Source organism: Quercus robur, chromosome 4 (genome assembly GCF_932294415.1).
Source record: "Quercus robur chromosome 4, dhQueRobu3.1, whole genome shotgun sequence".
In the NCBI taxonomy this organism is placed as follows: Eukaryota; Viridiplantae; Streptophyta; class Magnoliopsida; order Fagales; family Fagaceae; genus Quercus; species Quercus robur.
In genome coordinates this window covers 57,207,492-57,226,283 of record NC_065537.1, presented here as the reverse complement: position 1 = coordinate 57,226,283, position 18,792 = coordinate 57,207,492, and the positions used below count along the sequence as shown (strand labels likewise).

Below are 18,792 nucleotides of genomic sequence, written 5' to 3'. Positions count from 1 at the left end.
GAAATAAGAAGAAGATAAATTATATTTTAAACCAAATAGTTTATAAATTAGGGGTCATATAAACCTTTTTTTTAAAGAGAATTTCAACCTATGATGTCTGCTTTTGATGATAACTCTTCATTGTTAGACCAATAAACCAAGCAGTTTTTTGTATAGGCTAAGATTGAACTCCAAATATCTTATCTAATTATCAAAAACTTTACCAATTAAGTTAACTAAAACCCACAAGAGTCATATAAACTTAAATCTCGAACTTCCAAAGGTTTCAAATCAAAGCCTATATTTTTAAAAACATGTAAGACTGTAATTTAAAACCTTTGAAGTTATGGGTCCAAATTGGAAATAATAATAATAATAATGTGTAAAATGTAATTTATTTATTATTTACTAAGTCAACCACACCAAGTTTTAATTGAGTCTTAATTTCTATGGGCTCCAATGCATGCTGAAGATGGACAACTAAAATTCAATATTCCACAGACTATGATTCTGAAAATTGACAACTAAAATTCAATATTGATAATTAGGGATGGAATTGAATTGCCTAGCTTGGCAGAAGAGAGAGTGTGCCACTAGAGACTGTGAGTGATCGCATGAAGAATCGGTTCATGTATAAGCATTTTCTCTCAAAATCATAATTTTTCGCTTCTAAGTTTTGTTTGATGTGAGAGACTATGTCCCCCACCTATTTGTTTCTATTAGGGCCAACCAGTGTGAACGAATGGGGTCATGTTGGTGCCTCTCAAAATAACGGTTTGATTAATTATATTTTTCCAATAAATTGAGGGTTTTATATGGAGTTGTCACTTATTTTATTAAAAAGGAAACAAAATAAAGAGAACCATGTGATGCATTAATATTATTTATTACATGGATTTCTTTCTCCCCTTATCCTCTTCCATTTTCTTTACCTTTCATACTCTCAAACTTTTGGTTTAAGGTTGGTTACTCTCATTGATGCTAACCCTGATTGATTTTCTTGATCCCTCTCAATCTTCCAATATTTTCAATTTCACGCCATCATCAAAGTTGCAATTGTTGAAATCAATGAGACCAACTAAACCTAGTTCTTATACTTGGGTCGACATTCCCATTGATCTTTGTGGGAATGAGTTCCTACTTCCTTTGATGCCCATACATATTTACGCTAAGTGATGGGTTTAGGTGCAACTTGAGTTTGACCAATTTGTGATCACCTATACCATAATCATCCTTTTAAAAAAAAAATATATATATATATATATATTAAAAAAATGAAAGGGCAATATTGTACAATTAAAAAAATAAAATAATAATAAAGTTTTGACTAACTAACTAACAACAGCAACATGTTGAAGTTAAAGACATGAAAATAATAATATGGAAAGTCTAAAATATAAAACCGAAAACTGCTCTACTATAAGATTTTGGTAAAATCTAAAAACTATAAATGATTCAGTATGTGACAAAGAAAAAACTTGTCCAGTTGAGAATTTTTTTTTTTTTACAAGATAGAATTTCTACTTTAATCTAATCTAAGTGCATATGTGTGTGAAGCTCCCTTCTAGAAACTTCGACCCCGGACCTTGCCCCCCACACTCAACAAACATTTATACTTGTGGAATGACCACCACACCAAGAGTGCGCGGTGGTTGTCCAATTGAAATTTGAAAATTAATTGATTTGTAAATTTGTGAAAACTACTGTGTAAACAAATAGTTTAAGAGTAAGCATTACACAATCTCCAAGATCATTTTTTTTTGGAAAAAAAAGATAATAGATTCTCCATTTTTATACCACATACCTTATTTTGACACCACGAAATTCTTTTTCTAAATCTATAGAAATAAAAAAGAATTTTCAGAAATTCATTTGTAATAAGAGTCAAGTCTTTCATTACCAAAAGCTTTTTCATACCCGCAATTAGTTATTGCGGAGGAATCTACTAGGTTCTTTCACTGTAAAAAAGGGTCCGAATGAGGAACTGGGGGGAGCCCAGACTTATTGTGGCGATCCAAGAATTTGATTATTTGAATCGAAGGGTTATACTATAAGACTTATCTGATCTTATGAATTGTTAGAATTTTTTTTTTAAGAATAAATCATGAATTTTTCTAGGACCGTATTAAAGATCTCATCGAAAACTTACAGCAGCTTGCCAAACAACAGGTATCCCCTTCTCTCCCCATCATCTCATTTCCATTTTTCTCTTTCGTTCTTTCTCCTTCATTCACATTCTCCATTTCCTTAAGTCTTGGATAGATCACTTGATTTTAGTGGAATTTCTTAAGTCTTGGAACAACTGGACTTACTTTAATGGTTAAATGTGTACATAGAGGGCTCCTAGACTTCTAGTTTTCTAAAAGTGAATGAACAGTAGGATTAGGAAATGGTTCATAAGCAGGCTTAGAGAATATACATGTATTTGTGTAAATATTGATAAATAGATAGGAAAACAAGTTTGTGAGCTAAACATCCTTGAAAATAAACATGTTTTAAATCACATTGCCATGCCTATTTTGGGTGCACGTTCAATTTGAATATACTTCAATGTTTTTTGGTAGGTGTTTTTCAACGGCTGAGTTTTGGGAGGGAGGGCCTATGAAGAAAATCAAAAGTGGAAGGCATTGAGAAGTGATTAGGTCATTCACAACTTGCTTGGGTTTCATTGTGTGATTGGATTTTAGGACTTACACGTGGGACCATCACATGAATTTAATTAAAGCAAACTTTAAGTTCACCAATCACAAAGGGATACTTAATCATGTTGTAGATTTGGGTATCTCTAAACTTTCTCTTACTAGAAACAATGAAGAAAAATATAGATTATTCCGAGTTGGCTTTGCGTTGAGCCGAACTTTTTCTTTACAAAGTGTTTACTGTACTGCTTTGTCGTCCTACCTTTCTCCTTGGACGTTCTATTTAGTTCTTTTATAACATGCATATTTTCTTTTGGAGAACTTAAGATTTAAGAATACTATATGCATGTGAAATGAGTAGATCGTGAAAGTTGGTAGGGCCACATGATTTGGTGTTTATATGAAAAACGTTACCTCATCATGTGCAGAAAGACCTCTTTTTGAAACCTTTCTCATAGAGACTTGGTAATGTCACTGGATCACATTGCTTCATAGCACTTCAAAAATTATATATTATATGCTTCAGAGAACTACTTCAAAAAAATTTCAAATTTGTATTATATACTAATTAAAGAATTAAGCTGAGTCATTAGTCCTGCCCATATATGAGCTCTCTTATTTGTAAATTATTTCCAAATAAGCCAAATTAGCAACCTAAAAATTTAATTTCAATAAGAACTTAAAGTAGTCTTCCAAATTGAATCATTAGGACTAAAAACTTTTAACAAAAGATCACCAAAATAGAGATAAGGCAGTGATATAGTTGATTTTTCTTTATTAAACTGGCATTAGAATTTAGATGCAGATTTTTCAATATTACAAAAATAGAAAACGTGCATAATCACAAAAAAGAAGCATAATTGTACTACTACTAGCTACTACTTCTACAAAAAATTTCACTTATAAAAAAGATTGCTAAAGAGTTGCTTTATCCTTGTTTCCTATTATTGCTGCCAGTGCTTATGGTTTCCATTACCTTTTTCCACGAGCTAGTAATGTTGGAAGATTTGTCTATCGTTTACAATATGCCTTGGGCTTTATCTCAAGTTGTAAGTGGGATGGGGGTTTGTAAGTCTTAAGATCAAATCTTGCTAAGAAACAAGGAGATCAATTGTTGACAAATCTCAATACTTGTTAAGGCTTTCATGAAATGCAGATTAGCTCTTTTATATATAAGATTCAGTTATTTACATGTTACTATTTTGGAATTTTTTTGAAAAGGTTAAGATGTACGTACTAATTTTTTCACATATAACCCCCCCTTCTTCCAAAAAGACCCTGCAAGCTGCAACATTTTTTTTTTCGTTGTTGTGTATCTAGCTCATGTTGTAGGAAACATAATTTTCCCCAGTGCATTTATAGTAGTGCAATTCTTTGCTAGAAGTGACTGTTCTGCTTTAAATATTACTTTCCACTTGAACATTTTATGAACCCAGCATAAAGTGATGGGAGCGTAAGAAAAATCTGGATTTGCTGGATACATCCATTTTTAACATGCACTTATAATTATTCTCTATGGAATATGGAATATACTGCAAGTGCACTGAGCAGCTTCAATGCCTTCAGGCCGAAGAATTTTCTTCACGTATTCAGAAAATTGCTAGCCAAGGTTCTGCTGCAGATCGCGAACTGATGGGTCCAAAGTTCTGGAAGTCCTGATATCTGGAATTGTAAACTACCTCGCTCCATGAGATAATTTTCCCTGGAAGTGGAAGTGGGCTAAAGTAGAACACTACAGTAGAGGAAACTTCGTGGAACTTCCCTGAACTCTCTAAAGTTAGTCACCATTACTCTCTAAAGTTTTATCTGCGACTAATAGTTTGAGGCTCTTCATCTACTCAACCTTGACATTGTGATCCGCAACCTCAAGGTCCTCTCTTTTCCTCTTATGCAATGCTTATACAAATTTTACGTTCCTTTTATTTTCCATCAATTTTCTCATCATTGGAATAGAAATTGAACTCAAACTAAATACAAATTTAATAAGGGGAAAAAAAAACAGAGAATTCACACAAAGCATTATTGCATAAGAGAAGAGAGGACCTTGAGGAGGCGGATCGCTTTGTCGTGGTTGAGGAGATGAAGAGGTTCAAACAATTGGTCTTTCCGTGTGCTCAGTTTATGAAAAGGGAAAATAAAAAGAGATATATTGTATGTTGAACAGGAAAACTATGTTGGCATTGAGAAAATGAGAGAAATTGAGGACACTAACGGTGACAACTTTAACCAAAATCTGGGGTTCTGTTTTCTCGTAAAATCCAGAATTTGTTTCCGTTTGGATCGTCCAATTGAGCTTTCTTTGATTTCCTCGCACCTACACTCAAAAAAAATATCAAAATTATGACTTTTTCTTTTAAGGCTATTATTAATGATTTCATCACGAAAAAATCTCTAAATATTACTAAAAAAAAATACATATATCATCTGACTTTTAAACTTATACTAGCTGTTGATCCGTGTTTCCCACGGCTTTGTAAATATTTAAGTTTTGCCAAAGATTATTATCTGATGAGGCAACCATTTTCAAGCACGTGAGAGACACATGCATGTGTGGTGTGGATTCTAAATTTTCTAATGAATCAAAATCTTCTGGTGGTGCTGGGATGAATATGCATGCATTGGGTTTTTCCTTTTTCATTTATTTTAGGTAAGCGAAATAAGCACAAGATTTTGATTCCTAACACATTTACCAATCCTCAAACCTCCCATCATGTCCAAGTCACAAAACCCCATCATCTGTTTCAAAGGAATAAACCGTATTATATCTAAATAAAACTTAGAAACAGAACCACAATATATATACAGAAAGTATATTCCATGAAAATTTATAACTGAAGTAAAAAATTAGAAGATAAATTAGGGAAGAGGAAAAACAATTTGTTGTGGATATTTTAGTTCGTAGAGGAAATAAAAGACATGGATGTGTGCAAGCGAATTAATTGCAGCAATTGGTTGTTGTGAAGCTCTAAAACCTCTTAATAATAGAACAACTTATTTTGTACAATTTGTTTTTGTGCGTGGGCAATGCTCTCAAAAGCACAATTCCAACGTTTTCTTTTATCCTAACTACCACGACTGGCTATTCTGAATGTCTTACTCTTGTCTTTGCTTTATTTGGTTTCTTTAAAGGCAGCACATGGGATGAACTTAATTAGAACTATATGAAAGTAGTTAACTCCCCCATTAAGAAAAGGGAAGAAAGATTAAATTCCAGATAACTAGTAAAGTTTTGTTTACACTTTATTAAATTCTAGAGAAATTTTTATTTTTGGGGATTAAGATTGTAGTGGAAATTTGATGACAATTACTCTTACACATTCCGGAATTTGTTTTTGGCATTTAGCCTGATTTTACTAACAATTTCATTAGTTGACAAGAAAACCAAACATATTTATTAAATAACATCTCAAGTGAGAAGAAGAAAGAGAGAATCCCTGCAAAGAAGCACCAAAGGATCAGATTTGCAGATTTGGAGAGAAGTAGCTTCGGCCTCCAATGCCCAATTTGGGCTTGATCTAAAGAGAAGAAGGAAGGATCGGTGGTAAGCTTGAGTTTTTCACTTGGTTTTCTTTAAGGAAGAGACTCAAGTTCCTTCATTGATCTTGAGTCTCATAGACTCAAAAATACTACTTAACAAACATGTTTACAAAACTTGTTGACTAACAAAATTGTTTCCAAATTCAGGCTAAATGCCAAAAATCCCCCACATTGTGTATATGTGTAACCATCGCACTAAAGATGTGCGGTGGTAGCTAGCACTGAAATTCTGTTTATATTACCTTATGGCAAACTATTCAGAATCAAGATGCTATCATGATGTGACACACATAAATGCTTAGTGGAATCTAAAAACTTTATAACTAATACTATCAAAGTTGTGACTCACATCAGAAAGAAAGAAAAGGGATAAAGCAAAAGAAGAAAGAAACGAAGAAATGAAGTTTCAGACTAAACGACACCAGTGCAGTATGTTTGTTGTAGTTCTGTGCTTTTAGTGTCTAAAGCTACCTGTAGTTTATAATGTATTTAAGTAGGATGTGTTCACACGTGGAGTAACTAACCAAACACACGTGCTATAACTGTCCCCGTGTAATTTGGGATATTTTTCTTTGCTCTGTTTTTGTATTTAGTCACAGAGATTGTACAGATTCATTCAGTTAGTTGAAATCAATATTTCTTCAACTTCAATTCTTTCTCTCTAGCACTCTGTTTCTTCTTCAAGATTCTTGTGCTTTCTTATATACCGCAATCAGGATGATCACAACAGAGAGAAGCAATGATGATCTAACTTTTTCCTCCATCTGCTCCTTGTTTCCTTCTGTGGGATTGTTCCTCTTAGGAGGTTGAAATAGCTCGTTCACTAGAGACAAAAATTTCTCAATGAGCTCTATACCTGTTGCTCTTGTGGCATCCAAAATCCACGTCAATATGCGTGAATTAATAGATTCCTGAAAATTAATAAATGCAATGTAAGTACTATTTTTGTTGATTTGGTTGGAGTAAAACTAATAGATTCATGTGGCTTACCATACTTTATCTTAATCTTTTTAGTTTGATTGCATCCATTCTTTGTCACAATCCATATGCATTTCTTATTCGGCTTTCAGTCTATTGACTAGGCTGTCCCACATAAAGCACAGCTGTTGCCTGCTTCATAGTTCATAATTAGGTTGGATTCAGGTTGATGGTTTAAGGTTATATGTCTGCAGAAGCCTACTTTACAGTAAAAAAATTTCTAGATTCTGGTTGTGTATATATTGCTATCTCTCTGTCCGTCCCCATTCTAATATATCAATGTCATTGTATATTTTTTTGGGGTGTGGAATACACGTATGAACAGTGAATTTATAGAGAGGGAATTAGAGTAGATGACAGAACAGATCAAATCACTTATTCAGACCCTAAATGCCAACCAGGTAAATACTTTGAGTTCAATGTTTCCACTCCTTGACAAGTTTTTTCTTACAGATGCAAACGAGTGATACCTACCTTAACATTTCATTTAGGGAGGAGAACTTGAGGCAGTTGATGGGATGACTCCTTTAGATGTAGTTGTCCGGATTTTAAACAATCAACTAAGTTCTTTAATGTGGGTTGATGAGAAGGTTAGTATCCTATGTTGTATTAATCTATGGCAATAGCTGCACTTGGTAGTTTTTATTAGTAATTATTATGTGTAGAAATGAAAAAAAAAATTGCACTTATATAAAAGATTGCTAAAGAGTTGCTTTATCCTTGTTTCCTATTATTGCTGTAAGTGGTTATGGCTTCCATTACCTGGTTCCACTAGCTAGTATTGATTGTCTATCATTGCCAAAGCCTTGGGCTTTAGCTCAAGTTGTAAGTAGGATGGGGGTTGGTAGGTTTTAAGATCAAATCTTGCTAAGAAACAGGGAGATCAATTGTTGACAAATCTCAATACTTGTTAAGGCTTTCATGAAATGTGGATTAGCTCTTTTATATATAAAATTCTGTTATTTACATGTACTATTTTGGAATATTTTTTGAAAAGGTTAAGATATATGCACTTTTTTTTTTTCACATAACCCCCCTTCTTCCAAAAAGACCCTTCTGGCTGCAACCTTTTTTTTTTTTTTTTTTGGTTCATGTATGTAGTTCATGTTGTAAAAAAACATAATTTTCCCCAGTATATTTATAGCAGTACTCTGGCAATTCTTTGCACTAGGAGCGACTGTTCTGCTTTAAATATTACTTTCCACATGAACAATTTATAATCCCCAGCAATAGTCAAAACAACAACCCCCCCCCCCCCACCCCTTCCTTACCAAAAAAATGAAGCAGCTCAATGGGAAGGGAAAGAAGAAAATTCTGGAATTGCTGGATACAAAAAAATTTTCACATGCATTTATAATTATTCTCAATGGAACATGTACATGTTATTTTGATAATTTGCAAATTGCAAGTGTACTGACCATCCTCAATGCAATCAGCCCGAAGAATTTTCTTCACGTATTCAGAAAATTGCTAGCCAAGGTTCTGCTGCAAATCGCGAACTGATGGGTCCAAAGTTCTGGAAGTCCTGATATCTGGAATTGTAAACTACCTCAAATTTTTTTTAAAAAAATCGGCTTGTACTGTCAAGATTAGTAAATGAATGCAGTGGAAAAGGTTTCATTATACCTGTGTATTTCAGGCATTAAATGCATTTGTAGTGTCTATTGATGTTTTTCCTTTTTAGGAATAGATATTCTCTTTAATAGCATTTTAAGAATCTCTAGCAGTGAAATTAGATTGTAGAGTATTTAACTCACCGAAACAGATGGTAGAGTATTTTTTTTTTTTTTTGCTTTCTGTTTCCCTTGATGGTAGAGTATTTAACTCAAGGCTCAGAGCCTTAGATAATCATCATGTTGATTATATATTATTATGATGAAAGGAAAGCGGTTGGTATTAACCTTTGGCACAATGTAACTTGTTAAAAGAATATGAGATTGATTCAGTTTTATTTATTTATTTTTAACTTCTAAAAACTAAGCAGTGGTAAATCTCCCTTTTTCCCCTAATTAGATTTTCAGATTTTCACCTGAAAATCTGAAAGAAAACCTAAAAAAGAAAAGAAAAAAAAAAAGTAACCACTCGATTCAACACAACCTGTTCATGGTTCATGGTTCTGTTTGAGAACACAAAAAGAAGGAAAAATAAAATTAGAAGTATGATAATGTTTTACCAAAAAAAACATTTGTGTTTCATATTGTTAAACAAAACTAATAAAAGAATGGATGTTACTGTCAGCATGCCTTTTAGAGTTTTCCAGAAGAACACCAAATTGGACCCCATCCCATGTGGAATTGAAAATACTTTCTACCTAGTTGCTTGATAAAGAAAGAATAAAGAATTAGGTTTGAACTACAGCCCACGTGACAGACTAGTCCTTAATTTTTTTTTTTTTTTAAAATTATAAATAAGTTTGACCATTTTATTTTCTTCTCTTGTTGAAGTGGTGCTACATCAGTTTTTGTATCAAAGCTTGTTCTTATACATAATTCTATCTAGATTTGTTGTTCTTTGTGTGATAATGTCTAGACTTGATGTTTGTTTATTTATGATTGGAGCTCTGGAGAGCTGCCTCTTATTAATATTACCTCTCTAGTGATATTTTGGATTGTATGTTAGAGCAGAAATATGTACATTTTGAAAATAAATTATGTTAGTTTGAGGGATTGGAGAGTGTGTTTCTCGTAGTTGTTCTAATGGCCATTGATTTTGAATCATATCCCTAGAACAACTTTGAAAACTAGGATTCAATGTCTAGGGAGGTTAGGAGTGAGTGAAACTAATGTGCTGTGATAGACATACCAGGTTCAAGCTTTCATATTGAGATTAGATTTGGCTACCAGATTTGACCTATTGTGTTGTGCATGTTTTTTTTTTTTTTTAATATTTTTATTATTAAAAGGATTTGGGACGTTGTTTTGGACATGTGCTTGATGAAAAGGGAAGTTGGTGACCTGTGTTATGAGTAGTTTTTTGCAACATGTTGCTAATGTTAGATAACCTCTCATAGCATTGTGGATTTATATATGTAGAATTCACATATACTATAAGAGAGAAATTTCATGAGCTAATGTTAGATAACCTCACTTTCTGAACTCCCCACTAGTTGAGCTACTATAAGTCTCTACAAAACAATAGTCAAAAGATAAAATGAATCAAATCTATATGGGGGCTAGTTTTTTTTTGCAACATGTAGATTTTTTTTTTTTTTTTTTTTGGGTTCTTTTTGGTGTATTCTCCTTGAACACAAAATTGTTTTCTTTCCTTTTCTTGATAGTCAAAAGTAAGCAATATAGAGCATTGTGAAAGTGTGCAACTAAGCTGATAAAATGTAATGCTTACACATTCCCCTAATTTTTAATACTGACTTGTTTTGTTTACATTCCTACAAAATATATGGCATCTATATTGATAATTGCTTTCTAATGTTTTCTTATAGTTTATCTCCATGGGTCGTTCTTTTTTTCGTAAATTGCTTGATGATGACTCAGATGAAGATGAGATAATTATAAAACTTCTCACGGGTTCGACACCACAACGTAAGCATCGTCGGTATATTGAACGTAATCATTTGGCAGGCCATAGAAGGCTTTATGATGACTACTTTGCCGAAGAACCTGTATATCCTCCCAACTTATTTCGAAGGAGATTTCGAATGAGACGTTCTCTTTTTCTCTGAATCTTATCTAGGGTAGAAGCTTATGAACCTTACTTTACCCAAAAAAGAAATGCTGCCAAAAAGCTTGGTCTATCTCCCCTTCAAAAGATGACCGCTGCACTTAGGATGCTTGCTTATGGAGTAGCGGCTGATTTTATGGATGAATATGTGAGAATAGCAGAAACCACTGCAATAACTAGTTTGAAAAAATTTGTTGCAGCAGTGGTTGCTATTTTTTCAGAGGAATACTTGAGGTCACCAAACAATGAAGGCATCGCTAGATTGTTAGCCCATGGCCAAAACCGTGGATTTCCAGGCATGTTGGGAAGTATTGATTGCATGCATTGGAAATAGAAAAATTGTCCAACTGCATGGAAAGGGATGTATTGTGGTCATATTCGTGAGCCAAGTATTATTTTGGAAGCAGTGGCTTCATATGATCTTTGGATATGGCACTCATTTTTTGGGTTACCTGGATCAAACAATGATATTAACGTGTTGGAGCGGTCTCATGTATTTTCTGAACTTACACAAGGACGTGCTCCTGCAGTTAATTACTCAATTAATGGTGAGGATTACACAATGGGATATTATCTTGCCGATGGCATATATCCACAATGGTCAACATTTGTGAAGACAATCCCAAGGCCACTATTAGCAAAAAAAAAATTATTTGCAAAAGCTCAGGAGGCATATAGGAAGGATGTAGAGCGTGCATTTGGAGTGCTTCAAGCACGATTTGCTATTGTACGTGGACCTGCACGGTTTTTCTATCATGAAACACTACATGACATTATGAAAGCGTGCATAATTCTTCATAACATGATTATTGAAGATGAGCGAGATGAAGCTGAAGCAGTGGACTTAGATTATGAACAAATTGATGAGATTTCATGTACACCAATGTCACGTGAGCCAACAAATGAATTTACGGAATTCATTCAAGTTCATCAATGCATTAGGGATCGAGAAGCTCATTCTCAACTCCAAATGAATCTCGTTGAGCATTTATGGCAATTACAAGGAAAGTCATGAAAACTTTTGGTTTTGTTTATTTGTCTCATTTTCTTTATGGAGTTGCCATTAAAACTTTTGATTTGGTTTATTTGTTTCATTTTGTTTTTATGAAGCTACCATTAAAACTCATTGGCTATGTTGTTTTGTTATGTTAAGTTTAGTATTAGCCAATTGTTTTGTTGTATTAAATTTAAGTACTATTTGTCATCAAGTATGTGACAAGCTCAATTATGTTTAATTCAATGGGTTTTGTGTGAGTTAATGTTATTGGATATGAGTTATTTGTGTAAGTTATTTGTGTGAGTTAATGTTATTAGATATGAGTTATTTGAGTTATTGGATATGACAGGTTCTAAGTATTTGAGTTAAAATGTTATTGGATATGAGTTGTTTGAGTTATTGGATATGATAGGTTCTGAGTTATTTGAGTTATTGGATATGACAGGTTCTAAGTATTTGAGTTAAAAATATGATAGTTGAATTAAGAGTATTTTCAGTTTTCAGTATTTTGTTATGCATGTAATACTGTGGCTGATGCTCACAATTGGCCAAACTTTGTACAAGGCAGTAGGTGTGGCTGGATTAAATCCCAGCTGACATTGCACCTCTAGTTTCATTTGATGCCCATTGAGGTTCTCTCAATAAAGTCCAGGCTGGCTGGTTTCAAAAAAAAGAAAAAAAAAAAGAGAGAATTAAGAGTATTGTTCAAGCCCAGCAGGTTGGCCGGTTTCTTAATAAAAAAAAAAATTAACAATATTGTTTGAAGCCCAGGCAGGCTGGCCGAATTCTTTAAAAAAAAAAAAAAAAAAAAAAAAAGAAAGATTGAAGAGTATTGTTTGAAGCCCAAGCAGAGGCTGGCCGGTTTCTTAAAAAAAAAAAAAAAAAAAAAAAAAAACAGTTTTGTTTGAAGCCCAGGCAGGCTGGCCGGTTTCTACCAAAAAAAAAAAATTAAGAGTTTTGTTTGAAATGTTACCGTTGAAATTTGAAAGAAAGTGGAAATGTTACCGTTGGAGCAAATTATAAAGAAAGGATAAAATAAGAATTAAAATATAATATTTAAATGAAGTGGTAAAAATATAGAACATCTGATAAATGAGATGTTGTAAAATAATGTGGTAAAATAATAAAGTAGGCTTTTGATGTGGTAAAATGGCATAATATTTATCACGGCTGCTACGGATGCTCTAAGAGCATCCACAGCAGTGGAGCTAAATATTTAGCTATTTAGCTCCACTAAAACTTACTTTATCTATTTTACCTATACATATGCATACATACGCTGCAACAGTGGATCTATTTTAGCTTTCAACACAATAAAATAATATAAACATTACAATAAAATATTATAACCACTACAATAAAATAATATATTCTACTACCAAAGAAAACATTCACAGAGATAAATAAATAAATCCAAATCTCAAATCTTTTTCCTCAGCCACCGCCACAACCACAACCACCACCACCACCACCAGAAAAAAAAAAAAAAAAAAAAAAAAAAAAAAAAAAAAAAAAAACTCCAAGTACAACACCAGCAGTCGACAGCAAAAGAAAAAAAAATGGAAAACCCAAATCTCCAAGTACAACACCAACAGTCCACAGCAGAAGCAAAAAAAAAAAAAAAAAACCCAAATCTCTGTAATAGGCGATCGGCGGCGTGGGTCTGCGATTGGCGGTGTGGGTCTGAGATCGGCGGCTTGGGACGGCTGGGTTGGGCCGGCGGCGGGGAATGAGGGATCTTGAGAGAGTGATGGTGAGAGAGGAGAGTGACGGTGAGTTTGAGAGCTGGTCGGGACGGCTGCCGGAGTGAGAAAGAAGATGAGAGCTTGAGGATTGCTGGTCGGGCCGGAGTGAGAAAGAGGATGAAAGCTTGAGAACGGCTGGTCGGAACGGCGAGATTGCACAGTGACAGAGAGGATGAGAGCTTGAGGGAGTTCTGGGGAGAGGAAGAGAATTCAAAAGAGTGAGAGAGAGGCACAAAGTGAGAAAGAGATGAAAGAAAATAAAAGGCAACGGTATTATTTTAATCCCGGTAAAGAATTAAATAATATTATTTTTGTTTAGCTTAGATGAATAGTACACATCTATTTATAGAACTGTTCATGTGGAGCTAAAAAATTTAGATATAGCTCCACTGCTGGAGCGTAATTTTAGTATCAGTGGAGCTAAATTATAGCATTATAGCAATATAGCACCATTGCTGTGAGTGCTCTAAATGGTGATTGTAGCCAGGGCAGTGGCCCCCTAGATTTTCAAAAAAAAAATTTAGTATATATACAAAATATATTAGTTTTACCAATTTGTTTTAATAAAATTGCACTTTGCCTCCCTTAACAATATTATTGATATTTTTAAATGCTATAAAAAAAATATATTAGCCCACCAATAAAAATTAAGCCCAAACAACACCTAAAAAAAAAAAAAATTAGAGCCGGTTCTAATTAGATATCTAACTAGTCTAGTCTAGAGTAGGAAACACCCAACTTACTTCACACATGTGATAAAAGGGAAAAAAGAAGGGGATTTCTAAACCATTCCAAAAAAAATAAAAAAGAAGGAAAACCTAACTTACGGCTGAACACAAAGGAGAGGAAATTGGTAGCGGCAGAAGCAAAGATAGTCGGCCAGTCAGGGATAGGGACGATGAGCGGCTGGGGGCTGGGACGGAGAGACCTGTCTCCTGAGACTCAAAGACATATTATAGAAAGGAGTTAAAAAGAGAGGTAAATAAAAACTGAACACCCATCTTTCATCTTTGTCTTTAGCATTCTTTTATAATTTAAAAAGTTGCATCTGAACTGACAAACACAACTGAACATGCAACAGTAAACAAGCCATTGATATTTTGTAATTTTTTTTGTTGTAGCTTTGTCTTTAGCATTCTTTTATAAGTTTTATAAAAGTTGACAAACACAACTAAACACGCAACAGTCAACAAGCCATTGATATTTTGTAATTTTCTTTTTTTTGTTGTAGTAGTAGTAGTAGTTTTGTCTTTAGCAATAGTGAATGGACTATGTTTTGTGATTTTTTTTTTTTTTAGTTTTGTCTTTAGTGTTTTTGTCTTTTAGTTAGTATATTTTAAAACATTAAAGTTGGATAAATAATGAAAGAGATTATTTGTAACTTTAAAATTTATTGGTTAATTGTTGAATGTTTGTGTGCATAGTATTTGTCTATTGTGTGTAATAATTATAGATTATTGACCATATAATAACATAATAATTTCAAATTATATTTTATTTGTGGATTATGAAAAAGTCAACTACCATATTTGATTTTTTCAAAAGAAAAGTTTCAAATGATTTAGAAGCTAATACTAGTGGTGCAGCATTGCCAACCATTAATGTTGAGGAAAATCCTAATGTCCCAATTGAGGAAAATCTCGACGTCCCAATTGAGGAAAATCCTGATGAACCTGTTGAGGAAAATCTTGATGTCCCTATTGAGCAAAATTCTCAAACAAAATTTCAAAAGGTTGATATGAGTTCATTGCAATTAGAACTTGATCCTGGATTGCGTAGACAAATATATACTTATCATGTTGATCAACGAGATGAGATCCGACAACGTTACATTAAGTTGGGTCCATACCAGCCTCGTTTTAAAAAATTTTTAAAATCTGAGAAGGGTCAAAGCTTTCAAGGTTCTTGGTATGAAGATGATCGCTTTAAGCCATGGCTTGAATATTCTTCTAAAAAAGATGTTGCTTTTTGTCTACCATGCTTTCTCTTTAATAAGCCAACTAGGCATGACGGACAAAATGTATTCACAATTAACGGATTTAAGAGTTGGAAGAAAGTTAAAAATGGTGAAAGTTGTTCTTTTATTCTTCATATGGGGAAAGATCTTAACTCCACTCATAGAATTGCCCATAAAGCGTGTCTAGATTTGATGAACCAGTCTCAACACATAGACAGGGTAGTGAGCAATTTCACTTCAGAACAAATTGCAAATAATCGAATACGATTGAAGGCTTCAATTGATGTTGTTCGACATCTTTCCTTGCAAGCTATTGCTTTTAGAGGCCGAGATGAAAGCTCTACTTCAACCAATCAAGGAAACTTTCTTACGACATTGGATTTGATGGTGGGCTATAATGATAATGTTGTTGAAATAATGGCAAAAGCTCCAAAAAATGCCACCTACACATCACCTCAAATTCAAAAAGAAATTCTACATGTTATTTCAACCAAAGTGAAGAAGGCAATTAGGGAAGAAATTAGTGATGCAAAGTTTTGCATATTGGTTGATGAAACTCGTGATGAGTCCATGAAAGAGCAAATGGCTGTGGTTTTAAGATATGTTGATACAAATGGCGTTGTGCGAGAACGATTTTTTGGGATTGTTCATGTTGTTAACACTGCAGCAATAACCCTTAAAAAGGAGATATATTATTTGTTCTCTAATTATTGCTTAGATATCCAAAACCTTCGGGGGCAAGGATATGATGGTGCAAGCAACATGCGGAGTGAGTGGAATGGATTACGAGCTTTGATTTTGAATGATTGTCCATATACTTACTACATTCATTGTTTTGCACATCGCTTACAATTGGCATTAGTAGGAGCATCAAAAGCAATTGTCCCTCTTAATAGATTTTTCACTAAATTGATTTTGGTTATCAATAATATTCGTGCTTCATGCAAACGTATTGAGCAATTAAAAATTGCTAGAGCTTCTGACATTGCATATTTGATTGATATTGAAGAGCTTGAGACTGGGAAAGTGCTTAATCAGATGGTCACTTTACAGTGACCTGAAGATACTCGTTGGGGTTCGCATTATAAATCAGTTTCTAACTTGATAAAGTTGTTTAGTCCAACATGTGAAGTTCTACTGAAAATTATGGATGAAGGAAATTCTTCACAAAAAGTAGAAGCAGAGTCCCCTTATGAGGTATTAATTTCATTTGAATTTGTCTTCATCTTGCATTTTGTTAATGAAACTATGGGGATCACGGATAAAATTTGTCAAGCTTTGCAAAACCAATCGCAAGACATTTTAAATGCTACGCATTTAGTTTCATCCACTAAAAAACTTATTCAACAATTTAGAGATGAGAAATGGGATGACTTACTAGCTACTATGATATCATTTTGTAAGGAATGTGGTTTAGATGTCCCTGATATGAACGCTCGTTATGTTGCAAGATTTGGTCGATCTCGTCATCAACAAGAGGACTTTAGAAATGAGCATTATTATAAAGTAGATATTTTTAATGCAGGAATAGATTCTCAATTACAGGAACTAAATCATCGGTTTAGTAAGCATGCTATGGAGTTACTTATGCTTAGCTCAGCTCTAGACCCTCGAGAGGCATAAGAATCTTTTCGAGTCAATGATATTTGTTCATTGGTAGATAATTTTTATCCAATAGACTTCACAGATGATGAGAAGAATGATTTGAAAAAGGAACTTGATCTTTATAAGTATGATGTAGTTCAGCATTCAAGGTTCAAGAATTTGAAAAATATTTCTAAATTGTGCCAATGGATGGTGAGAACTAGAAAATCAGAATACTATCTGCTTATTTATAGAGTGGTCAAGCTTGTGCTTACTCTTCCCGTTTCTACTGCAACTACAGAGCGAGCATTTTCAGCTATGAATGTCATCAAAACTGACCTTCGCAACAAAATGGAAAATGAGTTTTTGTCAGATGCTATGATGTTATTCATTGAAAGGGACATTGTTGCGACAATTAGTACAGATTCAATCATAGATGATTTCGAAGATTTAAAAAGATGGCGAGTTCCATTTTCATAAATAACTGCATTGTAATATCTTAAAAACAATAATTTTGTGTATTTTCTTTGTTGATGGTTTATTAAATGAATGTTTATTTGGAGTTTCAAATTTTTTTTTGTTTATACTTCTGCCCCCCCTAACTCTTAAGTCCTGGCTCCGTCCCTGCTCTTGATCAAATCCACAGGTGAAAGATGTGATTACGATAGCATCCATCCTTAAGTGGCTGGGTGTCACGAGCCCATTATGGTGGTGTTTTTCTTTAACTTACTGTTAGTACATTTTAAATTAAATATGTTAAAACTCAAAATAACTGAAGATGAATAAATAGATGAGTTATAATAAAATTTGTTAAAGAAAGAGTTACTTGTATGTAAGTTAGATTAAATAAATTAAGGGAAGTTTTCTAAACTAATAAATAACATGTAGGTTATGTGAAGGGTTGGAAGACTATATATACGGCTATGCTATGGACTAATTTCATATCAAGAGCGAATGAAGAAAATAGTTAAAAGCAAAGTGTATTGTGTGAGAGAGTGAATTTAATAATATTCCTAAATACTTGAGAAATTTTGGGCCAAAGAAAGGTGTTCTTCTAGTGGAGCTTTGGGCTTGAACATTTTGTGCAGAAGCTATTCTAGCCATACAACATTTGTTGGGCTATTGTATCCTGGGGGAGACAAGTCAAAGAAGGTCTGCACCGGTTACAAAGTTTAGCCAACCAAGGGCTTGAATCTCTTTAAAGAGAGCGAGTGCCGTGCCTCAGTCCAAATAGTGTTGTGTAATTTTTCTCATTGAATTAATAATATTCAGAAGTACTATTCAGTTTCTCATTGTGTTATTTCCATTATTATTGTGTTTGCACCAACACTTACGTTATATTAATATTAATATGCTTGAAATCTTCAAGCTCGATAGATTTTAGGTCTATTGAGCTACACCATGGGACTCACCTTAATGGTTAGATGTGTACATAGAGGGCTTCTAATTTAGAGGTTTGATGGGCATGACAAGACAACAGTTCTCCAAAAGTGAATGAACAGTAGGATTAGGAAATGGTTCATAAGCAGGCTTAGAAAATGTGAATGTATTTGTGTAAATATTGATAAATAGAAAGGAAAACAAGTTCGTGAGCTAAACATCCTTGAAAATAAACATGTTTTAAAACATCTTGCCACGCCTATTTTGGGTACACGTTCAAGTTCAATTTGAATATACTTTATTGTTGTTGGTAGCTGT

At 33.7% G+C, this 18,792-nt stretch overlaps 4 protein-coding genes across 5 annotated transcripts in view; all 4 read left to right on the top strand.

Annotated features, from left to right (window-relative positions):
- LOC126723088 (nuclear pore complex protein NUP62-like) overlaps positions 1-8,692 on the top strand; it is a 124,447-nt gene extending 115,755 nt beyond the window's left edge. Inside the window, exons 8-9 of one of the 2 annotated variants that reach the window (XM_050426356.1) lie at positions 7,625-7,723; positions 8,570-8,692. In XM_050426356.1, the coding sequence (XP_050282313.1) occupies positions 7,625-7,723; positions 8,570-8,662 (192 nt within the window). In that variant the 3' untranslated portion in view covers positions 8,663-8,692. Of the gene's footprint in view, positions 1-4,184; positions 4,304-7,624; positions 7,724-8,569 lie in introns of those variants that run through there. The other variant, XM_050426355.1, reaches the window with a different exon arrangement.
- A 2,207-nt stretch (positions 8,693-10,899) lies between these two features.
- Positions 10,900-11,826, top strand: LOC126722234 (uncharacterized). The gene is made up of 2 exons (XM_050425391.1): positions 10,900-11,107; positions 11,219-11,826. The coding sequence occupies exons 1-2, from the start codon at positions 10,900-10,902 to the stop codon at positions 11,824-11,826; spliced, it is 816 nt and encodes a 271-aa protein (XP_050281348.1).
- A 3,234-nt stretch (positions 11,827-15,060) lies between these two features.
- Positions 15,061-16,566, top strand: LOC126722233 (uncharacterized). The gene has a single exon (XM_050425390.1). The coding sequence runs from the start codon at positions 15,061-15,063 to the stop codon at positions 16,564-16,566; it is 1,506 nt and encodes a 501-aa protein (XP_050281347.1).
- Positions 16,567-16,656: 90 nt separating this feature from the next.
- On the top strand, positions 16,657-17,574 carry LOC126722232 (uncharacterized). The gene is made up of 2 exons (XM_050425388.1): positions 16,657-17,074; positions 17,171-17,574. Exons 1-2 carry the CDS (start codon positions 16,657-16,659, stop codon positions 17,572-17,574), a joined length of 822 nt encoding a protein of 273 aa, XP_050281345.1.
- Positions 17,575-18,792: the final 1,218 nt, after the last annotated feature.

Bases quoted from the DNA above. Each gene is read 5' to 3' on its own strand.
- LOC126722234 (XM_050425391.1), top strand. From the start codon at position 10,900: ATGACCGCTGCACTTAGGATGCTTGCTTATGGAGTAGCGGCTGATTTT. The intron at 11,108-11,218 runs GCATGTTGGGAA...TTTTGGAAGCAG, and splicing joins CCAAAACCGTGGATTTCCAG to TGGCTTCATATGATCTTTGG.
- LOC126722233 (XM_050425390.1), top strand. From the start codon at position 15,061: ATGAAAAAGTCAACTACCATATTTGATTTTTTCAAAAGAAAAGTTTCA.
- LOC126722232 (XM_050425388.1), top strand. From the start codon at position 16,657: ATGGATGAAGGAAATTCTTCACAAAAAGTAGAAGCAGAGTCCCCTTAT. The intron at 17,075-17,170 runs GTAAGCATGCTA...GTTCATTGGTAG, and splicing joins GGAACTAAATCATCGGTTTA to ATAATTTTTATCCAATAGAC.